This window comes from Phyllostomus hastatus, unplaced genomic scaffold (assembly GCF_019186645.2).
Source record: "Phyllostomus hastatus isolate PE091 unplaced genomic scaffold, TTU_PhHast_1.1 phas_contig_65, whole genome shotgun sequence".
NCBI classification, from domain to species: Eukaryota; Metazoa; Chordata; class Mammalia; order Chiroptera; family Phyllostomidae; genus Phyllostomus; species Phyllostomus hastatus.
This window is the reverse complement of record NW_025333932.1, coordinates 13,400,303-13,420,717: the sequence shown is the minus strand read 5'-3', so window position 1 is coordinate 13,420,717 and position 20,415 is coordinate 13,400,303. Positions and strand designations below refer to the sequence as shown.

Genomic DNA, 20,415 nt, shown 5'->3' with positions numbered 1-20,415 from the left:
AAAAATCTTCTAATGTACATTAAAGCCCAGTACGCAATTCCAGTTAAAGTCTTACCCACTTCAAAAGGAATCCCACAAAGAGTCCTTGCAAGTCAGAATTCTGAGCCTCTAGGCACAACTAAGGATAATGAGGTCATTCTTGGGAGACCATGTCAACTCAGAATAACCTCCCTGAGTGTTCACATTCAAGTGTGTGGAAGATGGAAACACTTTTCCAGACCTGCTTCAGAAAATGAAAAGTCAGTGACTCAAAGCCAGAGCTCTTCTGCCCCACAAAAGGTTTTGAGGTGTAGAATATGTTAAGTTTAGACACAACACTTTACAAAAGCAAACATAAAAACTACCTGACAATATAAACTGAGGCACCATACGGACTCAGGGTCCCACTTTCCACATTCTGGACATCTCTGTTCATTGTCACAGAGTAGTTCCCATACTGGGAGACCCTGGTCTCAAACAAACTGCTTCAGGAGGCAAGTGGACCTTTGGTTAATAGCCCCAAACAGCACATGTACATGTGCTACAAAGCAGGGTTTAACTTCTAAGTTCAGTAACCCTGAGAAAATGAAGGAACCTGCCTGGAACATCCTCTGTCTGCCTAGATGGCCCTCAGGCTATATGATTCTCTCTGAAATAGCCTTAGCTGAGTCATATGATAATTCACTTGTATCTCAGTCTCATGGTAAAGTTAGGGGTTAACAGTATCTAACTGTATTAAAACTTGAGCATAGTATGATTTTTCTTTTAGCCAGAGGATTAGAAAAAGTAGAATATGCTTAATGAATATAATCATAAAAAGAAAGAGCAACTTCCCAGTGAAAAAGAAGTCAGAGACACTTTATTGTGTTCTGTTTTACTGGCAACTAAATGATTCACAGAGATCCCATTTCATACTTGTAAATGTAGAGGTAATGGAGGGTTGAAGAGTTCATGTCTTTGTTTTTTTTCTCTAAGAGGAGCTTTGCCATTTATTTTCACCTCTGTAATATGGACTTTATCTGATATAAGCATATATCTGTGTCTAGACCAAATATGCACACATCTGGACCTAAGACAAACATTTCCCTTCTCACTGGTCTTTCAGGAAATAGGACAAACATTGTAGAGTCTATAACTGGTATCAGACAGACCTGATGCTTCCTGGATCAGTTACTTAATCTCCCCTAGTGTCTAGTTTGCTCATTTTTACAATGGGCACAAGACCCCAACTCTCAGAGTTGCTCTAAGGCTGGGAAGGGCCATTCACAGCTCTTACACTGACAAACTTTTATACTGATGGAATAAAGCAATTTCATAGACTGAGATACCTAATAGGCTTGGAACCTATTGGGGGTCGAGTAAGTCATTCTCCATGTCCCTTTCCTCCCACCAGAAAGGACATCCCTGAGTCATAAACCTGCACTGGATGGCTTACCTCGGCAGCATACCTCACTCCATCCACCACATGCTCCGAGCCGTGGTCATCAGCAGACCCCCAGTGCAGGTGAAATTGTCGCAACCTATATTTTCCAGTGAGTGGGCCCCCATGCAGAACTAAACATGAACATATTTTAAATTGTTAACAAGATAAAGTGTTTCTGTGTGCTCCCCAACCCACAATATCTCCCTGAATTGCTCAACATGCCCATGTCCTCCGAGGAATGTTTTACAAATGTGCCATTGAGTTTGCTGACAAGCATCCAACTTTTAAGTGTATGAAGAGTGAAAACAAACATTTTAAAAAGTGAGAGAGTTCAAAATATGGGTTGTATGGAACATGTGGTTAAGAATTTATTCTGCTTACTGGAGGATGTCACACTTTGTGCATAAGGACATGATATGCAGGGTTCATCGTGAACTCCATGGAGCAGCCCAGCTCTCCAAGATGGTTCACAGATAAATAACTTGAAAGGTACATATTCCTAAGTGATGGCAAACAGCCCGGATGCACCAATTGTTAAGTGAAATCAACACATTGGTTGTCCTGTTTTTTCTTTTCTGTGACACAATAAGATCTGAGCTGAGCCAGAAATTCACCATTTCACAACTAAAACCTGTATTAGATTGGATCAAGTAATCAGTGTGGAATTGACTTTGGGAGAACACATGAACAAGCTGGCTCTGGAGAAACACTGTGATACCAAAAAAAACACATCATCAGAGGAAAGTCCAAGCATCATGGCTGATCTCTGGCAAGCCTGCTTTGAATCCAGAGTTTAAACTCAGATTAGCACAGCTCCACTTAGTTACGCAGAAAAACTTGCCTGGCACTTTACATAACTGGACTCCACATGTGAGTGTTTCCTCTAAAATATCCAACTTATGACCATGACTGGAAAATGCCTAATGTGAAGACTACCTCTCAGAGCAGGGCTTTGTACAGGGTGGGGAAAATGAGTCAAAATATCATGGTTAACTCAGGACTAACTTTGAGATAGTTTGTAATAAAACAGTTAAACTATGGTATAAAATAAATAATGGTGGCAACATTATTTTTAGTGAGAATTATTTAGTGCTGTCAAGTGTCAATTCATCTTATTATCCAGCCTAGATAAGTAAATATATATCACTGACTCCATCTTAAGCCTAAAAATAAGAAATTATTTCTCCAAAATCACACTTGGCATACATATAGAGTTCACTTACCATTTTATTCAGAATTTTAAAAAAAATCTATTTCAAATAATGCACTCAGATAAATAGGGCTACACAGGTTAAGAAACCAGGGTTAAATGCCACAAAAGATTGGGAAACATGTAATATCATAGTAGAAGGGTCACTGTTATTTGCTATATGCCTCAAAGTTCAACAATGTTGTGATACTAAAAACATGTGTGGTACTCGATTGCATTTGACTTTTTCTTTTTATTTATTTAAAATTATATTTTACTGATTATGCTATTATAGTTATCCTGATTTTCCCCCTTTGCCATCCTCCACCAAGCACCCCTACTCCCTCAGGAAATCCCCCAACCATTGTTCATGTCTATGGGTCATGCACATAAGTTCTTTGGTTGCTCCATTTCCTATACTGTATGGTACATCCCCATGACTATTTGATACTACCTATTTGTACTTCTTAATCCCTTCACCTCTTCAACCATCCTCCCACACCACCTCCCATCTGACAACCATCAAAATATTCTCCATATCCATGATTCTGTCTCTGCTCTTCTTGTTTGCTTAGTTTGATTTTTACATTCAATTTTTTATAGATAGGTATTCTAGCCATTTCACTGTTCATAGTTTTAATTTTCTTTTTCTTAAATAAGTCCCTCTAACATTTCCTATAATAACAGTTTGGTGATGATAAACTCCTTTAGTTTTTTCTTGTCTGGGAAACTCTTTATCTGCCCTTAGATTCAAAATGTTATCTTTGCTGGGTAGAGCAATTTTGGCTGTAGGTCCCTGCTTTTCATGACTTTGCATATTTCTTGCCAATTCCTTCTAGCCTGCAAAGTTTCTTTTGAGAAATCAACTGACAGTCTTATGTGAACTCCTTTGTAGGTAACTCTCTGCTTTTCTCTTGCTACTTTTAAGATTCTCTCTTGATCTTTAACCTTTGGCATTTTGATTATAATATGTTTTGAAGTAGGCCTCTTTGAATCCATCTTGTCTGGGACTCTGTGTTTCCTAGACTCTCATGTCAATTTTCTTCACCAAATTAGGTAAGTTTTCTTTCATTATTTTTCCAAATAGATTTCCAGTGTCTTGTTCTTTTTCATCTCCTTTCTGGCACCCCTATAACGAAAATGTTGGACCTCTTGAAGTTGTCCCAAAGGCTCCTTACACTCTCCTCATTTTTTGGATCCTTTTTTCTTCTTGTTCTTCTGATTGGTTGTTTTTTGCTTCCTTACATTCCAAATCATTGATTTGATTCTTGACTTCATCCACTCTACTGTTGTTTCCCTGTAAATTATTTTTTTATTTCAATTAGTGTACCTTCATTTCTGACTGGATCTTTTTTTTATGTCGCTAAGGTCTTATTATGTCCCTTGAGCACCCTTATAACCAGGGTTTTGAACTCTGCATTTGATATATTGCTTATCTTCATTTCATTTAGCTCTTTTTCTGGAGTCTGATCTGTCCTTTCACTTGGGCCATATTTCTTTGTCTCCTCATTTTGGCAGCCTCCCTGTGTTTCTTTCTATGTATTAGGTAGAGCTGCTTTGACTCTGTGTCTTGGTAGTATGGCTTAATGTAGTAGGTCCTGTAGGGTCCAATGGCACAGCCTCCCCTATCACCCAAGCTGGGCACTCGAGGTGCGACCCTTATGTGAGTTGAGTACACCCTCCTCTTGTAGTTGAGCCTTTGTTGCTGTTGGCAGATCAATGGGAGGGATTTACCTAGGCCAATCAGCTGCAAAGATTGGCTGTGACCACTAACCACCACCCTCTGCCTTCCAAGGAGAATCAGCTGTGCAGCAGTAGGGTGGTGGTACTCTGATGTGGCATGTAGCACACTGGAACACATACAAGGCAGTCTACTGGGTGCACTGGCCCTGGGGTTTCCTGGGTAGTGCAGGCCAACGTCAGCCCCCTATCTGTGTTTTGCCCACGGACACCCTGCCTCAGCTATAAAGCAATCTGAGATGGATGCTGGGCTTGGAGATTTTCAGGCAAAGTCAAGCTGTGAATCTAGGCTGGCTTCTGTTAGTCCCAGGCCTGGGTGTGAAGAGGCAAGCAAGATAATGTGTGCCAAGGGAGTTGGAAGCAGGCCTCGGGTTCAGCACAGCTGCCCTAGGCCATGGACGACTGCTTGATAGATTATTCTAAGGAAAGAATGACTTGGCTGCTTGCTATATCACCGTACCAAGAAGGAGCAGCAAATATTCTTAAAAAAATGTAGCTAGCCTTGCGGTTTGTCTTTTTCATGCTCCGCTTCAAAGCTTACTCAATATATACAGCCTGACTTCACCAATAAACAGTTCCCTCCTCTGCATCCCAGAGAAGGGACTCCACCTGACCCCGCTTTGACTTTGTCTCTTTATTTCTTAATCCCCCATTGCCTTCCCTCAGGACCTGACCTGACTGATCCAGCCACGCAGATTGCAGCACCTGGGACTCACTGAGGCAAGCTGTTGCTTGTTTGAGAGGATTTAGAAAGTTGCACAGCATTGTGCTGCATGAGCCAAGATCAGCCATTCATATGGAAAAGCAGCTTGAGTGGGGGCAGAGTCTCTGGGGATCTTCAAGGTGAATCAAACAGCATTAACCAGGTTGATGGAATCTCAGATATGGCACAAGCTTGCTGGGTAGGTTTTAGAAAAGGGGCAATGACAACTGCTTGTCTTCATGCCAGATACTTCATTTTTCCCAGTATGCTGGTGCCATTTAAGCTGCTACCCTGGTTCTGGAGTTCAGCAGGCATGAGTCTGAGTAGGTGAGTCCATGGGTGGGTTCTTTAAGAGGAAGTTGTGGGGACTTACCTTCCTGGCACTGGAACCCTGGCTGAGTGGCCTGGTATGGGGCTAGGACTCCTCACTTCCAAGATATCCCCCTGCCCCCCGAATTTTTATCCACCATACTCAGTGTAGGACTAGACTGTTCCACATCAATGTCCCTCCTACCAGTCTGGATGGATGTGGTTTCTTCAATTCCATAGTTGTCAGACTTCCATTCAACTCAATTTCTGGCAGTTCTGAGTGATTGTTTTTGTATATTTTAGTTGTAATTTTGATGTGGTTATGCGAAGAGGTGAGCCATATCTGCCTATACTGCCAGCTAGACTAGAAAACTCTCATTTGACTTTTAACATTGTTAGTAACTTGCAAATCCTACTCATTTTCTGAAACTATATTGTAGTAAGCTGCCTTAAATAGTAAGCAAGGCTGGCAACACAATCAGAAAAAAAATAATTTAAAAACCACCACATTTGTGTCTTCATACAACTTCTGTCTATCCCATTAAGATACAAACTCCGTTAAGGTGGCTCTATCTTGTTCCTTTGTGTCCTCAATACCTAGGACAATAACCAATCAATTAATACACTGGCATAAGTGCAAGGTTGCTACTGAAGTGACCTGGGAATCACCAAAGAGCATACTCTAGGACCAGTGACAGTAATGGTGAAGTACAATCTAATCACTTCTTATTCTAGAACTAGCAGTGTAGCCTCAGTTTTTTTTTTTACATGTGAGATATTATAAACAGTATCCAGCTATGACTGTGGGTGGTGTAACTTTATATTGAAAGCCTTGGACTACTTATTGTATGACCACATCTATGAGCCCATTACATCAACCATCTCTATTAACTCAGATTCAAATGAGTGTATAAAAAAGACAATTGCACATATGAAAAGCAAGGTCCCTCCTCCCCCCAAAAGTTGAAAATACCAAGTGTTAATCTTTGTGCATTTTTGCAATGCTCTGAATAATAATGATCACTTTTACAAATTTGACAAGTATGAGGAAGAAATTTTATGGGCTTATAATTTTTACTAACAATATAGCATTACATTAATATAGGAAATATTTATGTAATTATTAAACCAAAGTTGAGCTTAGTAAGTGAAAACTTTCTTCCATTTAAGAATTAAAAAAATTTAACTATGTGTATCAAGTACGGCAACTACAGTGTCATCCTAATATTAGACTAAAAGTAAAAGTAATTTGTGAGAAGCCTTAAAATATTATTCTCTCTAATCTTTCATCTTGCTTTTAAACTCTGTAGCATCTAGTTCTCTGGACCGTAGCTCTGCTTGAAGAAGGATTATTTATTTTAAGGAAATACTTTTTTCTACTTCATTTAGCTAATTTGTTATATATAAATAATACTAAAGTTTTACTTGGTCAGTCCATTATTTATTGACAGTGTAAAAGACACTGTCCTATGAACTTCAAACAGAACTTTTATTATAAGTTCCAGCAAAGTAAAAACAAGGCCATACACTGCATAGGTGTTTCAAATATGAGAGAAAAGAAGGTATCATCCAAACACCCAAGTTCCTCATTTCTACCCCCAAAAAGCCAACCTGATTTGTCCTCCATGTCATCAAAGTCAACGTTGAAGGAATGGCCACTGTTACTGATGATTTTTGCTGAGCTTGCGTCATACTTGATACAAAGTGGTTGGAGGGAAGAGTCATACTTCACTTCCTTGGTTTTAATCTCAATTGGGGATTGCTGGTCCCCATCAGCAATAGGGAAAAGTTCATTCCAGTGAACAGGACCTTGAATACAGGGGGCCAAAAGAAAAGGACTAAACAAGTGATTTCATTCAACAGGTACTTGTTGCATGCAATGCATTGTGCTTGAGATTGAAGAGAGAATAAGGATTAATAAAATAAGATTTTCATGTTCAAGACCTTCACATTTAATTGTGTTGATGTTTTTAAAAGACTAGTTGCTCTTATTATAGGTATGGAAACTTCCTGGTTTACCTTCATTCATTTTCAGAATTAAACAAATCCTTGCAGACAAAAGAGCATGTACACTTTATAAGGTACTTTCCAAAGGTACTGTTCTACCAAAGCAAAAACAATAGCACAATTCTTCACTGAGAACAATGAGGTTCAGTCTCAGCTCCAAGAATGAGCTGTGGTAGCTGCAGAGCTCACCAAGTTTATGACTGAAAGAATTTAAAGACCTGAATAAGCACAGAGGGTGTGAGTTCTTAAGAATGCCTCCTTCTTTCTTCCATCACTTGGTGGTATCTTCAGGTGTCACCCAGCCCTTACTCAATGACCTGTGATATGCAACAGGCAACATATAAATTCTCACATGGGATAATCCAATACAATGGCTGCACCATGTTAGGAAATGTAGTATTGTAGATGATCTGCAGTGCAGTCAGGTAACAATTTATTATTCTTCTTCTACATTTCAGGATGTCCTTCTGTGGTTATTTTGCCTATGCTACATTTGAATTCCAAAACACAGGACAATGATCACCCTGATCCTCTACTCAAAGGCCAAAACTGCATCAAGTTCCCAAACCAGACATGTTTGGTAAATTAATGTGAACCAATAGGCCAACAATTCCCTTGTCTGGTCTCTGCATTTCTCTGGGAAAATCAGTGTGAGTTCTGCCTCTCGGAAGCAACAGCAAGGTGGCAGGCAGCTCTACATAAGCTCCAGGTCCATGGACAGAGCCTCATCATTCCTAGTCAGAGGGTATTGTCTCCTCCACTGATCTGTAGCCAAAACAGCCACCATCAGCTAAGAAAAGCTAATGGCCATTGGCTAAGCTCTTCTCTTCTTACCAACCAACTTACCTGGTTTCTCCAAAACTCAAGTACTTGTAAAAATGACACAGCATGACAATTAGCTAAACATTGGTGATTAACAACACAGATATTTTTAAAAGATAAGGTTAAGAATAATATTTCATGAAAGGTAAAAATATCACAATTAAAGATGGAGACATAGGTATACACACTGTGCCTCATTGCACAACCAAGATAGGGACAACAATAATTTAGAAACAGAATAACAACCAGAACTGACAGAAAATTCATCTGAATGGAAGTCGGACAACCAAGAAGTTAAAATAGACACTTTCATCCAGACCGGTAGGAAGGGTGGAGTCGGGCCACCAGGCTTGGGTTGAAGCGGAGAGCAGAGAGAGTTGAGACCGGGCACGTAAGGCATCCAGGGTGCACAAGACCGCAGCAGGTGGACACTGAGCATGCAAGCAGCAGCTGGCAGACCCCAGCTGAGAGGTGGCAACCTGCAGACCCAGCAAGGCGGTGATTGTGAAGCAAGGCACTGCGCGCAACCCAGGATCCCAGCGCTGGGAAATAGAGCGTTGGGCCACTGAATGAAAACACCTGTGGGGGTTGAGGAACAGGGCAAGACTCCCAGCCTCACAGGAGAGGTCCTTGGAAAGTCCCACGGGGTGCACAAGCTCACCCACATGGGAATTGGCACCAGAGGGGCCCAGTTTGCTCGGGGGAGGCAGAGGAAGGGACTGAGGTCTGACGGAGAGCAGAACAAATGCCATTGTTCCCTCTCAGATCCTGGCCCCACATACAACATCACATCCCAGCAACTGGGGTACCCTGCCTTGGTGAACACCTAAGGCTCTGCCCCTCATATGTAAAAAGCGCGACAAGACCAAAGGGTGGGGGGAGATGGCTCAAACAGAATTGAAAGGTCCACAACCAGTACTTTTAAGTGACCGAGAGATAGCCAACCTATCAGATGCACAGTTCCGAGCACTGGTGACCAGGATGCTCACAGAATTGGTTGATTTTGGTCGCAAATTAGATGAAAAAATGAAGGACAAAAAAAAAACATACAACCAGAAAAGAATGAAGAAATAAGAAATCAAGAAAATGAGGAGAGGCTTAGGAACCTCCAGGACATCTTGAAATGATCCAACATCTGAATTATAGGGGTACCAGAAGAAGAAGAGGAAGAGCAACAAGTAGAAAACTTATTTGAACAAATAATAAAGAACTTCCCCAATCTGGCAAAGGAAATAGACTTCCAGGAAGTCCAGGAAGCTCAGAGAGTCCCAAAGAAGTTAGATCCAAGAAGGAACACACCAAAGCACATCATAATTACATTAGCCAGATTAAAATGAAAGAGAGAATCCTAGAAGCAGCAAGAGAAAAGGAGACAATTACCTACAAAGGAGTGCCCATCAGACTGTCAGTTGATTTCTCAAAAGAGACCTTACAGGCAAGAAGGGGCTGGAAAGAAGTATTCCAAGTCATGAAATGCAAGCACCTACATCTCAGGTTGCTCTATCCAGCAAAGCTTTAATTTAGAATGGAAAGGCACAAAAAGTACTTCTCAGATAAGGTCAAGTTAAAGGATTTCATAATCACCAAGCCCTTATTATATGAAATGTTAAAGGGACTTATCTAAGAAAAAGAAGATAAAAAAAAAAGTACAGTAAAATGACAGCAAACTCACAATTATTAACAACCACACCTAAAACAAAAACAAAAACAAACTAAGCAAACAACTAGAACAGGAACAGAACCACAGAAATGGAGATCACATGGAGGGTTAGCAACAGGGGAGTGGGAGGAGGAGAGAAGGGGGAAAGTACTGAGAATAAGTAGCATAGATGGTAGGTAGAAAAAAGATGGGGGGGAGGCAAGAACAGTATGGGAAATGTATAAGAAAAAGAACTTATGACACATGGACATGAACTAAGGGGGGGAATGTGGGTGGGAGAGGGTGTGTGGGTGGAGGGGAATGAAGGGGGGAAATGAGACAACTGTAATAGCATAATCAATAAAATATATTTTTTTAAAATGTCACAATCAGTAACAACTTCGATCTCTAAATCTCATATCCCTGATTACTCATTTTGGCAAAAAAGGAAGCATAAGTGTCTTCCTTTACATAAGCTTCAGGTACAAAACTTCCCAACATGAATACATACCCACACACGCAAGTCAAAAGTTGTTCTCTCATGAATCTGACATTTTGGACTTCAAGGCAACTTGAACATTGGAAGTTCTTGCTTACAACTTACTACAGAAAAAATTGCTATTCCTTATTTATTAAGTATTCTCACATACCTTTCTAGTACTCTCAATGTCTACAATCTAGTCTTTTTTTATAAAAAGATTTTATTTATTTAGTTTTTGAGAGAAGGGAAGGGAAGGAGAAAGAGAGGGAGAGAAACATCAATGTGGGTTGCCTCTCGCGTGCCCCCTAGTGGGGACCTAGGCATGTGCCCTAGACTGGGAATTGAACCAACTACGCTTTGGTTTGCAGGCCTGTGCTCAATCCACTGAGCTATACCAGCCAGGGCTAGTTCTTTTTTTTTTTTTAACGCTCAAGTTTTCTATCTCACAGCCATCAAGTATGACTTAACAGAGAGAGAATTAGATTTCAAATATGCAGTGCACGTGTCACAACATGTTGTTGACTTTTTTCCAGTCAGGAAACAGTTTTTTTCGCCTCCTAATTACTTTACTCTCCTCTTTCCAGTTCTTTATAACCAAAACCATTTTGAAATACTCAATTTTAAATATTAACTATTAGGGTAGGTTCATTTCCCTGCCTTTTAAGAGACCCCTTTTTAGAAAGTTTTTCAAAACTTTCAACTTTAAAAACATTTAAACATGGTTCTTAAGGAGAGATATATGAGGTCTGTCCAGAAGGAATACAGCCATGTAATATGAAAAACAGAGACATTTATAGAAGATACAGGATATAAGAAACATTGTACATAGGGCAATGTCACCGCAGTCTCCTTCAAAGTAGGCACCTTAGAGCCTCACACAGTTCTCCCAGTCAACATCAGCTGCCGTATCAGATTTTCATGAATCTCAACAAAAGTCTGAAATCACTTCCCTTTCAAAGCTCATTTTGGCTTTGGGAAAAGCCAGAAGTCACAAGGCCCCAAATCTGGGCTGAATCTCCTGGGTGATTTGATGTTTTGCCAAAAACTGTGCATGAGATGTGATACATGAGCAAACATTTTGTTGTGATGAAGCTGCCAATCACCAGTTGCCCATAGCTGCAGCCTTCTGAACCATCAAAATAGTTTCTGCAGAGAAATGTTCAAGTTTAACACAAAATTTGATGCAGATTTGTTGCACTACTTGCTCAGTCATTTTGAATGTGATGGACACACAGTACACATGCTCACTCAATGGCATCTATCCCCCCACTGACTAGTACAGTGAAGCTGCCATTTTTCACACATGCACATTCCACCATTCCAGTCCAGTCTCCTTGGTTGACAGGTTACACTGATATCCCAGAAACAATTCTCGTTATATTAACAATGGCTGGACATTTTCTGGACAGACCTCATATGTTGTTTCTTCCTTTTATTCTGGAGCTTTTGAATATCCATAGTGATATATAGTTTTCAGTAATTGTCACACTTTCTAAACTAAGCCAATAAATCTTTCTAAGTTTAGTGGAAGATATTCTAAGTTGTTTGTGAAGGTGGTTGCCCCCTTCCAAAGCCTCGTGTCACCTGCTCATTCATGGCCTTTGCCAGTCTAAGCAGAAAAAGATAAGACCCACCAGCCAGGATGTATAACTTCCAGCACGATTTTTGGCACAGGTGAGCCTTTGGAGTGCTACTTCTTCTAAAGCAGGGAATGGCCCAGCAATTCGTAGAGAACTATGAAATCAGTCTTTGCTCATGGCTTTCCTGAGGATTTTTAAACTTTCTAAAGACAGCTTCAACGTTTTCTAACATATTAGAAAGTAATGAATACTCATTGATCAAAAATATTTTCCTAACCATAATTACTATTGTTGCATAGTAACTATTAATTAATAATAATAATACAACCCTAGCCAGGTGGCTCAGTTGGTTGGCATGTTGTCCAAAAGGTTACAGGTTCCATTACTGGTTATGGTACATACCTAGGTTGTGCCATACAATCCCTGGTTGGGGTACGTATGGGAGGCAAGTGACCCATGTTTTTCTCTTACACTGATGTTTCTCTGCCCCTCTCCAATCTCTCCCCCTCTCCCACTCTCTCCCCCTCCTCTCTCTTTAAAAATCAATAAACATATCCTAGGGTGAGGATTAAAAAGATAATACTACAAATTTTTCCAACAGAGAGGAAAATTTTTAAAAATTCAAACATAAATTAGAAATTAGCAAAATGTAAGATTATAATTGTAGCCTTTATCAAAAGTAATCTATCCAAATTATTTGTTTCATTTTTAAAGTCTTAAATTTTACCTGCTGCCATTTTTAATTGGCAAGTTAATCATAATTCAAAAGGCTAAAGTTAGAAGTGAAACTTTTCTGCCCTGGTCAGTGCAGCTCAGTTGGTTGGAGCTTAGTTCTGGAACTAAAGGGTTGTGGGTTTCCAGACCCAGCACATGCCTGGGTTATGGTGTTCGATCCCTGGTCCAGGTGTGTACAGGAAGCAACCAGTGGATATTTCTCTCTCTCCCTTCCTCTGTCTGTAAAAAGCAATGAGAAAAAATGTCCTCTGGTGAAATAAAAAAAAGAAGTGAAAGTTTCCTTTTTTGTGTGTGAAAGTTTTTATAAAACTATAGTATAGAGTACCATTCAATAATAAACACATTAGTCAAAAAATATTATTATCATTATGATTCTTAGGACTAATTTTGAGAGTGATTCACTATAAGGCTTTGTCGGTGTCACTTTGCAATTAGTTTAAATAAACAGTATTTGAAGCAATAAGTTTGGTTCAATTTAATATAAAAATAAGGAAATGTTTTACTTTCGATAGTTTAAAATAGATAAGAAGTATTGTACATGCCTAATTACTGCTGTACCCATCAGTAAATGCATTTTGCCCACCTGTTTTAATTTCAATAACACTTTGCTGATCATCAGTGTCCACAGGGTGTATGCCAAAGGAGAGAAAGGGAAGACTGGAAGAAGTCTGAACTCCTTCCAGAGAGAACCTAAGTCTGAGTCTGAGCCAAGTAGGGACTCAGGGCCGTGGCCAGTGTCATAGTTAACCCAGAAACCAGCAGCCTTGGGGTTCTCAAGAAGGCAGGCTGAATTTTCAGAACTGCAATTCAAGTTATTCAAATTTCTTAAATATATTTCCCCATGTTTCCATTATTTGTTTCCCCGGAGTGAATAATGAACTTACAAGACTGAAAGGAAAGTTGTCCTCGAGTCATTAAAGTGTGTCCTCAGACCAACTTTAACCCAAAGGTGCTGTCACTAGGGCAAGTCCCCCCACACAGTCCGCTTCCGAAGGGCAGTGCACGGACCAAGGTAAAGTTTGGGGTCTGGTAACCCCTGGCAGGCTGTCATCCCTGTACTAACACCCCGAGAGCCACCCCCGCACGCGGTCCGCGAGGGCCTCAGGGCAGGGGACCCTTGTGTCCTGGCGACTGTGTGCGCTAAGTGGGACTCCTAGCCCCCAACCCCCTGGCTCCCCAGGCCGTCTGTCAGCGGGACACTCACCGTTGTGCTCTGCATACCCCCAGCTGAGCCGAGACATGGTCCTGGCAGGAGGTTGGAAGGGCGGGATAGCAGGGAGCTTGGGCGGTGCCGAAGAAGTGGGGGTGGTGTGCATACGTGGCCGGTAGCCTGAGTGGTGGTCGGTCTGCTGCCAGGGGACTCGCACAGGGCTGGCTGAGCCAGGCGCCTGGGTCCCATGCTGCTCTGAACCCAGAAAAAGGTGGGTGGTGGGGAGGGGAAGGCAGGAGGAAAAGGACTCTGGGGACTTCCTGCCTGCTGCAGGAGTCCCGGGAAATGGAAGCACTGCCTGTAGGCTACACCAGATGGTGAGTCACAGGAGGTGGCCCTGGTGGGGGTTTAAGCCCAGAACTAGGACGGTGGCAAAGCCCAAAAACAACAGCAGTATTCATGAAGGGGACGCTCAGGTCAGGCCAGCACATTTATCCACATTTTACAAGACATCCTCCCAGCATCTGCTGAGGAAGATACGCCAAATGCCAGAGTCAGAAGGGCTCAGTGACCGTTTTTTGGCCCTATGGGGCCTGCAGGTCCCTCCCACACCCACATCCCATTGGCTCTCTGTCATCCTTTGCATTATTAGGCACTGGGTGCCTAATAATGCTGCCCTTTGCATCCCACAGGAGCAGGGTGTTCAGGCCTCTCCTGGATGCTCAGTGGCCTTGCTGCCCTGGACAGAAGTGAACTTTCTGTCTTGGAAGGTTGGCTGTGCTGAGCTCCCAGTGAAAAACAGACACAGTGTGATCTGCTGGGATTATAATTACTGTCCCAGAGATTAAGGCTTTGAGTTTAGTCCCTTGGAAATTTCAGACTGAACTCTGTAGTTTTTTATGAATAAACTAGTGCAAAGGGCTTCTTGATGGCCTGAAACTTCGATTAAGATGGAAGAGTGGCTGTTTAAATACCATCTTTCCTTTCCTCTTGAGGGGGGAGACAGCATAGGAAGAACTCTGAGACTGCAGTACTGTTACTGACCAGCATCTGGCATCCTGGTTGCCAGGGAATGCCTTTTATCACTTAGGTAGAATGAATAGTAAACTGAGGCAGGGAGGAGGAAGGAGACATGTCTCACACACTAACTCAGCAGTCCTGAGCCTGGTCTGATAATATTGCCAGGTGTTCCAGCATCACAAGAGACACTATTTTAGCAAGAAAGAAAGGAAGTCCTTGAAATTCTATGTAGTGTTCCCACTATCTGGGAAAGAAGGCCTCGAAAGTGTGCTTTCATCCCAAGGCCTGTAATGTGGGAGAGGGTACCCAGTGTCCAAAGAAGAAGCCCATTAAACAACTTTGGTTAATTGTCTACCTCTGGTCACTATCTGTTTTATGAGGGAGTCCCTGATGCTTACAGAAAGAGCCCATAAATAACTTTGGAAAGTGCCCCAATTTTAATTAACTGCCTCCTGTCACATATTTGTTTTACAATGAGATGAACAAATGGGGTCTGGAGCAAGATAAGGATTTGGGCTAACAGACCCCCACACATACCTAAGTTTAGGTAGTCACATTACCCCAGGAAAGCTGGCACCACATTTACTTGTTAATCAACATGTAACTCTTTTTCCCTCCTATTCCCACCAGCTATATAAATCCTCAGAATAAAAGACTTGTTCTCTCTCTTGGGGGTTGGGGTACTCCTGGTCTTCTTAGCTCTTGGGCCACGGGACCTCTGGCCACCTGGCCTTGAGCCACTTGGGGGCTTGCCACCCTGGTCTTCAGCTGCTCTTCCATGTTTGCTGCCCTTCTTTACCCTGAAACTTTGCCTTTCACCTGTCACATTTAGAAATGATCTGTTCCCATTCTATTTCATGGGAACAGATCACTAATAAACTGATTACATGCTAATATATTTGCTGTTCTATAATTCTTTACATGCATCAGCAAGAAGAACCAAGTCTCTCCCATCATACTCTTGCCCTCCACACAGCAGCTGCACAATGTGGTAACTGCATGTACCAGTAGGTACCTCTTTTGATACTGCTGTGTTGTTTAGGGATGACTAAAATAGGCTCAATTTGAACTATTCTTTAGATTTCACCTGAACATCTCATAGTGCAGCCTGCCTTCCTTCTTCTGCTTCTGTGATTATCACTGGGGTTATAGCACGGCAGGAGGAAAAGTTTTCTACAGAACTAAGTACAGTCAACTTCATGCTCCTCTTGCACCTAAGGAAAAGTCCTGCATCCTTCATCCACCTCTCTGGCACATTTGGGTTCATTTGTGCCAATATAATAGGAACCAAACTTTGAGGAATAAGTTTGAATATATATTAAAGGACTTATCCAAAATTACATAAAAACTCTTAAAAATCAAAATTAAGCAAACAAACAACCACTTGGGCCCATATAAAAATAGGCCAAAGACCTTAACAGATACCTCATCAAACAAGATACAATACACAGATGGCAAATGCGCATATAAAAGATGGTCCACAGCACCTGTCATTAGGGAACTGCCAATTATAACAACAGCAGGATCCCACTACACATCTATCGGAGTGTCCAAAATCCAGAACACTGACAACATGAAGTTCTGACCAGGTTGTGGAGTATCAGGAACACTGACTGACTCATAGCTTGTGGGGATGGGAATGGTTGCAGCCACTTTGGAAGACAGTTTGGTGGTTTCTTACAAAACAAAACATACTTTTTCTATGATCCAAATGAGCTGAAAACTGTTTATAGCAGCTTTGTTCATAATTGCCAAATCTAGGAAGCACCCATGATATCCATCAGTAGGTGAATGGCTGATTAAATTGTAGTTCATTGAGACAGTGGAATATTATTCAGCACTAAAGAGAAATGAGCTATTAAGTCATGAAAAGACACAGAGGCACATTAAATATATATTGCTAATTGAAAGAAGCCAATCTGAAAAGGCAACATACTGTATGATTTCAACTATGTGACATTCTGGAAAAGGCAAAACTATGGAGACAGTAAAGAGATCAGTGGTTGTCAAGGGCTGGGAAGATAGGGGATAAATAGAGCACAAAGGATTACAGGACAGTGAAAATAATCTATATGATTATTTGCATCTATAATGATGGATGCATGTCATTATGCATTTTTCCAAACCCACAGAATGTACAGCACCAAAAATGAACCTAAGGTAAGTTATGAACTTTGGGTGATAATAAGACATCAATGTAGATTCATCATTTGTAACAAATGTACCCTTTGGTGGGAGGAGTTAATAATAGAGGAAGCTATGCATTCATAGGGGCAAGGGGTATATGGGAAATATTCTGTATTTCCTTCTCAATATTCCCATGAACTTAAAGTTATTCTTAAAAAATAAAGTTTTAAAAAAAGGTAAACTCACAAAAAACTAACAGGGTCATGTAAAATATACACCTACACAGGAGCTAGATTATAAGAGGTCCCATACCAAATTTGGGATCATTCGGCTATCAAAAAGAATAATAATTGTAATAGATTATAATATCCTACCCCAAAAATACCCATGAGGGGGGAGGGAGGGAGGGAGGGAGGGAGGGAGAGAGAGAGAGAGAGAGAGAGAGAGAGAGAGAGAGAGAGAGAGAGAGAGAGAGAGAGAGAGAGAGAGGATGCTTCTTTATGAGAGAATGCCAACTATTGGATACAGATGAAATGATGAAATTTTAAAACAATCATTTTTGCAAGGCCAATGTAATATCTGGTTCAGGCAAAGCTCAGTCATGGGAGCTAAACCTTCTGGATAAAAGGTTATAGGCAGACAGGATATTTACACAGTCTAAGGTTCAGAGACAAAATATACATAAAAACCAAACACGATGTGTGATTCTCAGTTAAGTCCTACACTGGTAAAGGGGGTGGAGGGAAGCTAAAATAGGTGCTTTGGGTCAACTGGAGAAATGTTGATATGGACAGCATGTAGGTGGCCTCATTGAATTGATGATAATTTGTAGGTGCCATGATGTGCTGGGGAGACTGTAGAATATGAATGCCGAAGCCATCAGGCTGAAGTACCCTGGTGCCTGCAACTGACTCACATGTCTTGGTCAGTAACTGATGGATCCAACTGAAGGATATGTGGATGCTCAAGAGATTATTTTTATAATTTTTCTGTACATATTAAATTTTTTCAAAAAAATTTGGAGTCAATTAACTCATTAACTTGCTAAATAACCCTTCATAATTATTTGTGGGTTTTCTTCTTAAAAAAGAACCTGTTTTCTGATTCACAACCATCAAGTACAAACAAATAAAAGACTAACACTAACCAGTGAACTCAGGATTCCTGACCACGGTCATCATCTCCACTTCACTCTTGAACTGACTGGATCCAGCCCAATCTCTGTGCAGCAAACATGGTTAATCAGCTCTTCAAAGCATCAGACACTATGTTGTAAGCTGCACTCATTAAGTTATAACCTTTCATATAAAAATATTTAATGAAGTGTACTAATATAGTAAGGGAAAATCAAAGTGATGTTGTTGATACTGATGAATTGATCCTGTTTTATTAGAGCATATGCACAGGCTCTCTGAGGTGCACATTTTCCCCAAGTACTCCTTTTGGAAAGCCTAAATGTGAACCCAACTGGCTATTTTCATCTGATTTTACCAAGCAGAGAAATAGCTGAGTAAGATTCCTCAGTTACCCAGACAGGCCAGCCACACAGTGGGACATAGTGCCAGTCTGCAGAGTCCCAAGTCCAAGGTGCTCTCCAGTAGTGCCTGTTTCTTGCTTTCATTGTGTCCTGTGATTTGTACAGCTGGGACTTATTAACCACAGGAATGTCTTATCGTTTGCTATCTTGTGAAGGCTGTTGATTTTATGGAGCTGACGTATGGAGTTTCTATTATTTTACCTCCCCATTCTTCAGGTTACCCTACCATGGGGATGCATAATGCAAGCTGCCTAGGAGAGATCTCTCTGACAGATTGCACAGAGGCCCAAGGGGCCAAAGGACTTACTCAATGACCAAGGTTTCATGTCAGAAGGAGAATTCTCTGACCAAAATTGAAAGGGTAACTCCAGTGAATCATGGCTCAAGACACTTCTCAGATTCCAGTTTTAGAAACTGGAGGCAAACATTTTGTCAGATAAGAATACAATCATTGCTAAAACCCTACATTGTACATTTCTATTCTGTTTCTTCTCATACAGTTTTTAAATAATTTGTCCAAATCCTATTTTTAGTGTTTCATATCTTATTTGAGCATATCGCAAAAGTAAAGTATGAAAAATAAAAGGAGATAAGATTATTTAAAAGGAAGTGAAGTTGTATAGACATCAGATCAATGTTGAAAAGCCCTGATAATTCAGGCCAAAATAATCCAGCTGTCAAAGAATTTAGTTAATTATTCCCTGGATTCAATAAATAAGTCAGTCTTATTCTATGGCTATATTATAAATGTTCATAACCTTACATCATATTCCCAGACATGCTCCCTACAAAGCTTTATTTAAAATGGTGTTCATCATAATGGAGTTATAACAGAAAAAATCTAGAAACAGAAATGCAAATGGTAAGAATTGAAATAACTTATTGTATATCAAAAAGAGGTAATTTTAGAAAGACATGAAATACTGCATTTAAAAGTACACTTATTTGTGTTTATATTTATAAATTTTTATCTAGAGAGATAATTCTCATTTTTCATTAACAACATAGTATACTGCATAGAAAAAAAGGCTGCAAAGAAATCTATTTTTAAAAATCTGAGTGATGGAGTATCTTCATTGTTCAAAAATATTTGTTGGGTTCTCTTTATGTGCTGGCACTGTTTCCAGCACAGGGGCATAGCCAGCCCCTTGTGGCATCTCCTTCCTCCCTGAATTGGACTGGCAAGTTGACAGTGCGTGACTTCTGCATCCAAGTTACAAGAGACATTGCAGTGTCTTCCTCTCCTGGATCCTCAGTCTGGAGGCTGTCAGCTTCCATGTCATGGGGACACTCAGGCCTGCAGAAATGTCCTTCTAAAAGGAGTCGGGTACTTGGCAGTGGCCAGTGCCAGTGGCAGCCCTGAGCAATGTGCTTGGCTAGCCAATCCCCATCCCCAGCTGAGCCTTGAGGCGACTGCAACTCGGCCAACATCTAACTGAAACCTCATGAAAGACCTGAACCAGATCCATCCAGACAAGCCCCTTTCAAAGTCCATCCCCACAGAAATTATGAGATAATAAATGATGACTATTGTTTTGAGCAACTCAATTTTTAAGTGATTTGTTACACTTTAGAAAACAAATATAGCAGAAAACAAAGCCAGATAGAAAAGTTCTGCCTTTATGGAGCTTACATTCTAGCAGAAGACAGATAATAAGCAAAATATATAAACTATATGCGATATAATAATGGCATAGTAGGATGGGGGTAGGGGAGTAAGAGGACCCCTGATTTTACAGAGGTACTCATGAAGCCCTCTCTGAAAAGATGCCTTTTGAAATAAGACCTGAGAGGTAAGGGAGGAGCCTAGCAGATATTTAGGGGCAAATGCCCTGGCAGATGGTCCGGAGAAGCCGGAACACTCAGGTGCCATGATTAGAGGACAGTGAGAAACCAGTGGGGGTTGATGCATCAGAGGGGCCATAGAGGGGCTGCAGGCCCTTGTAAGTATTTGGCTTTTATTCTGAGTAATGT

The 20,415-nt window shown here is 40.9% G+C and overlaps 1 protein-coding gene across 4 annotated transcripts in view; it reads right to left on the bottom strand.

Moving 5' to 3' along the window:
* Nucleotides 1-20,415, bottom strand: part of CA13 (carbonic anhydrase 13) — a 49,764-nt gene that overhangs the window by 26,755 nt on the left and 2,594 nt on the right. For 2 of the 4 annotated variants that reach the window (XM_045849375.1, XM_045849373.1), the window contains exons 2-3: nucleotides 6,955-7,152; nucleotides 1,415-1,533 (exon numbers count right to left, since the gene is read on the bottom strand). In XM_045849375.1, the coding sequence (XP_045705331.1) occupies nucleotides 1,415-1,533; nucleotides 6,955-6,970 (135 nt within the window). In that variant the 5' untranslated portion in view covers nucleotides 6,971-7,152. Of the gene's footprint in view, nucleotides 1-1,414; nucleotides 1,534-6,954; nucleotides 7,153-13,811; nucleotides 14,108-20,415 lie in introns of those variants that run through there. The other 2 variants (XM_045849372.1, XM_045849374.1) reach the window with 2 other exon arrangements.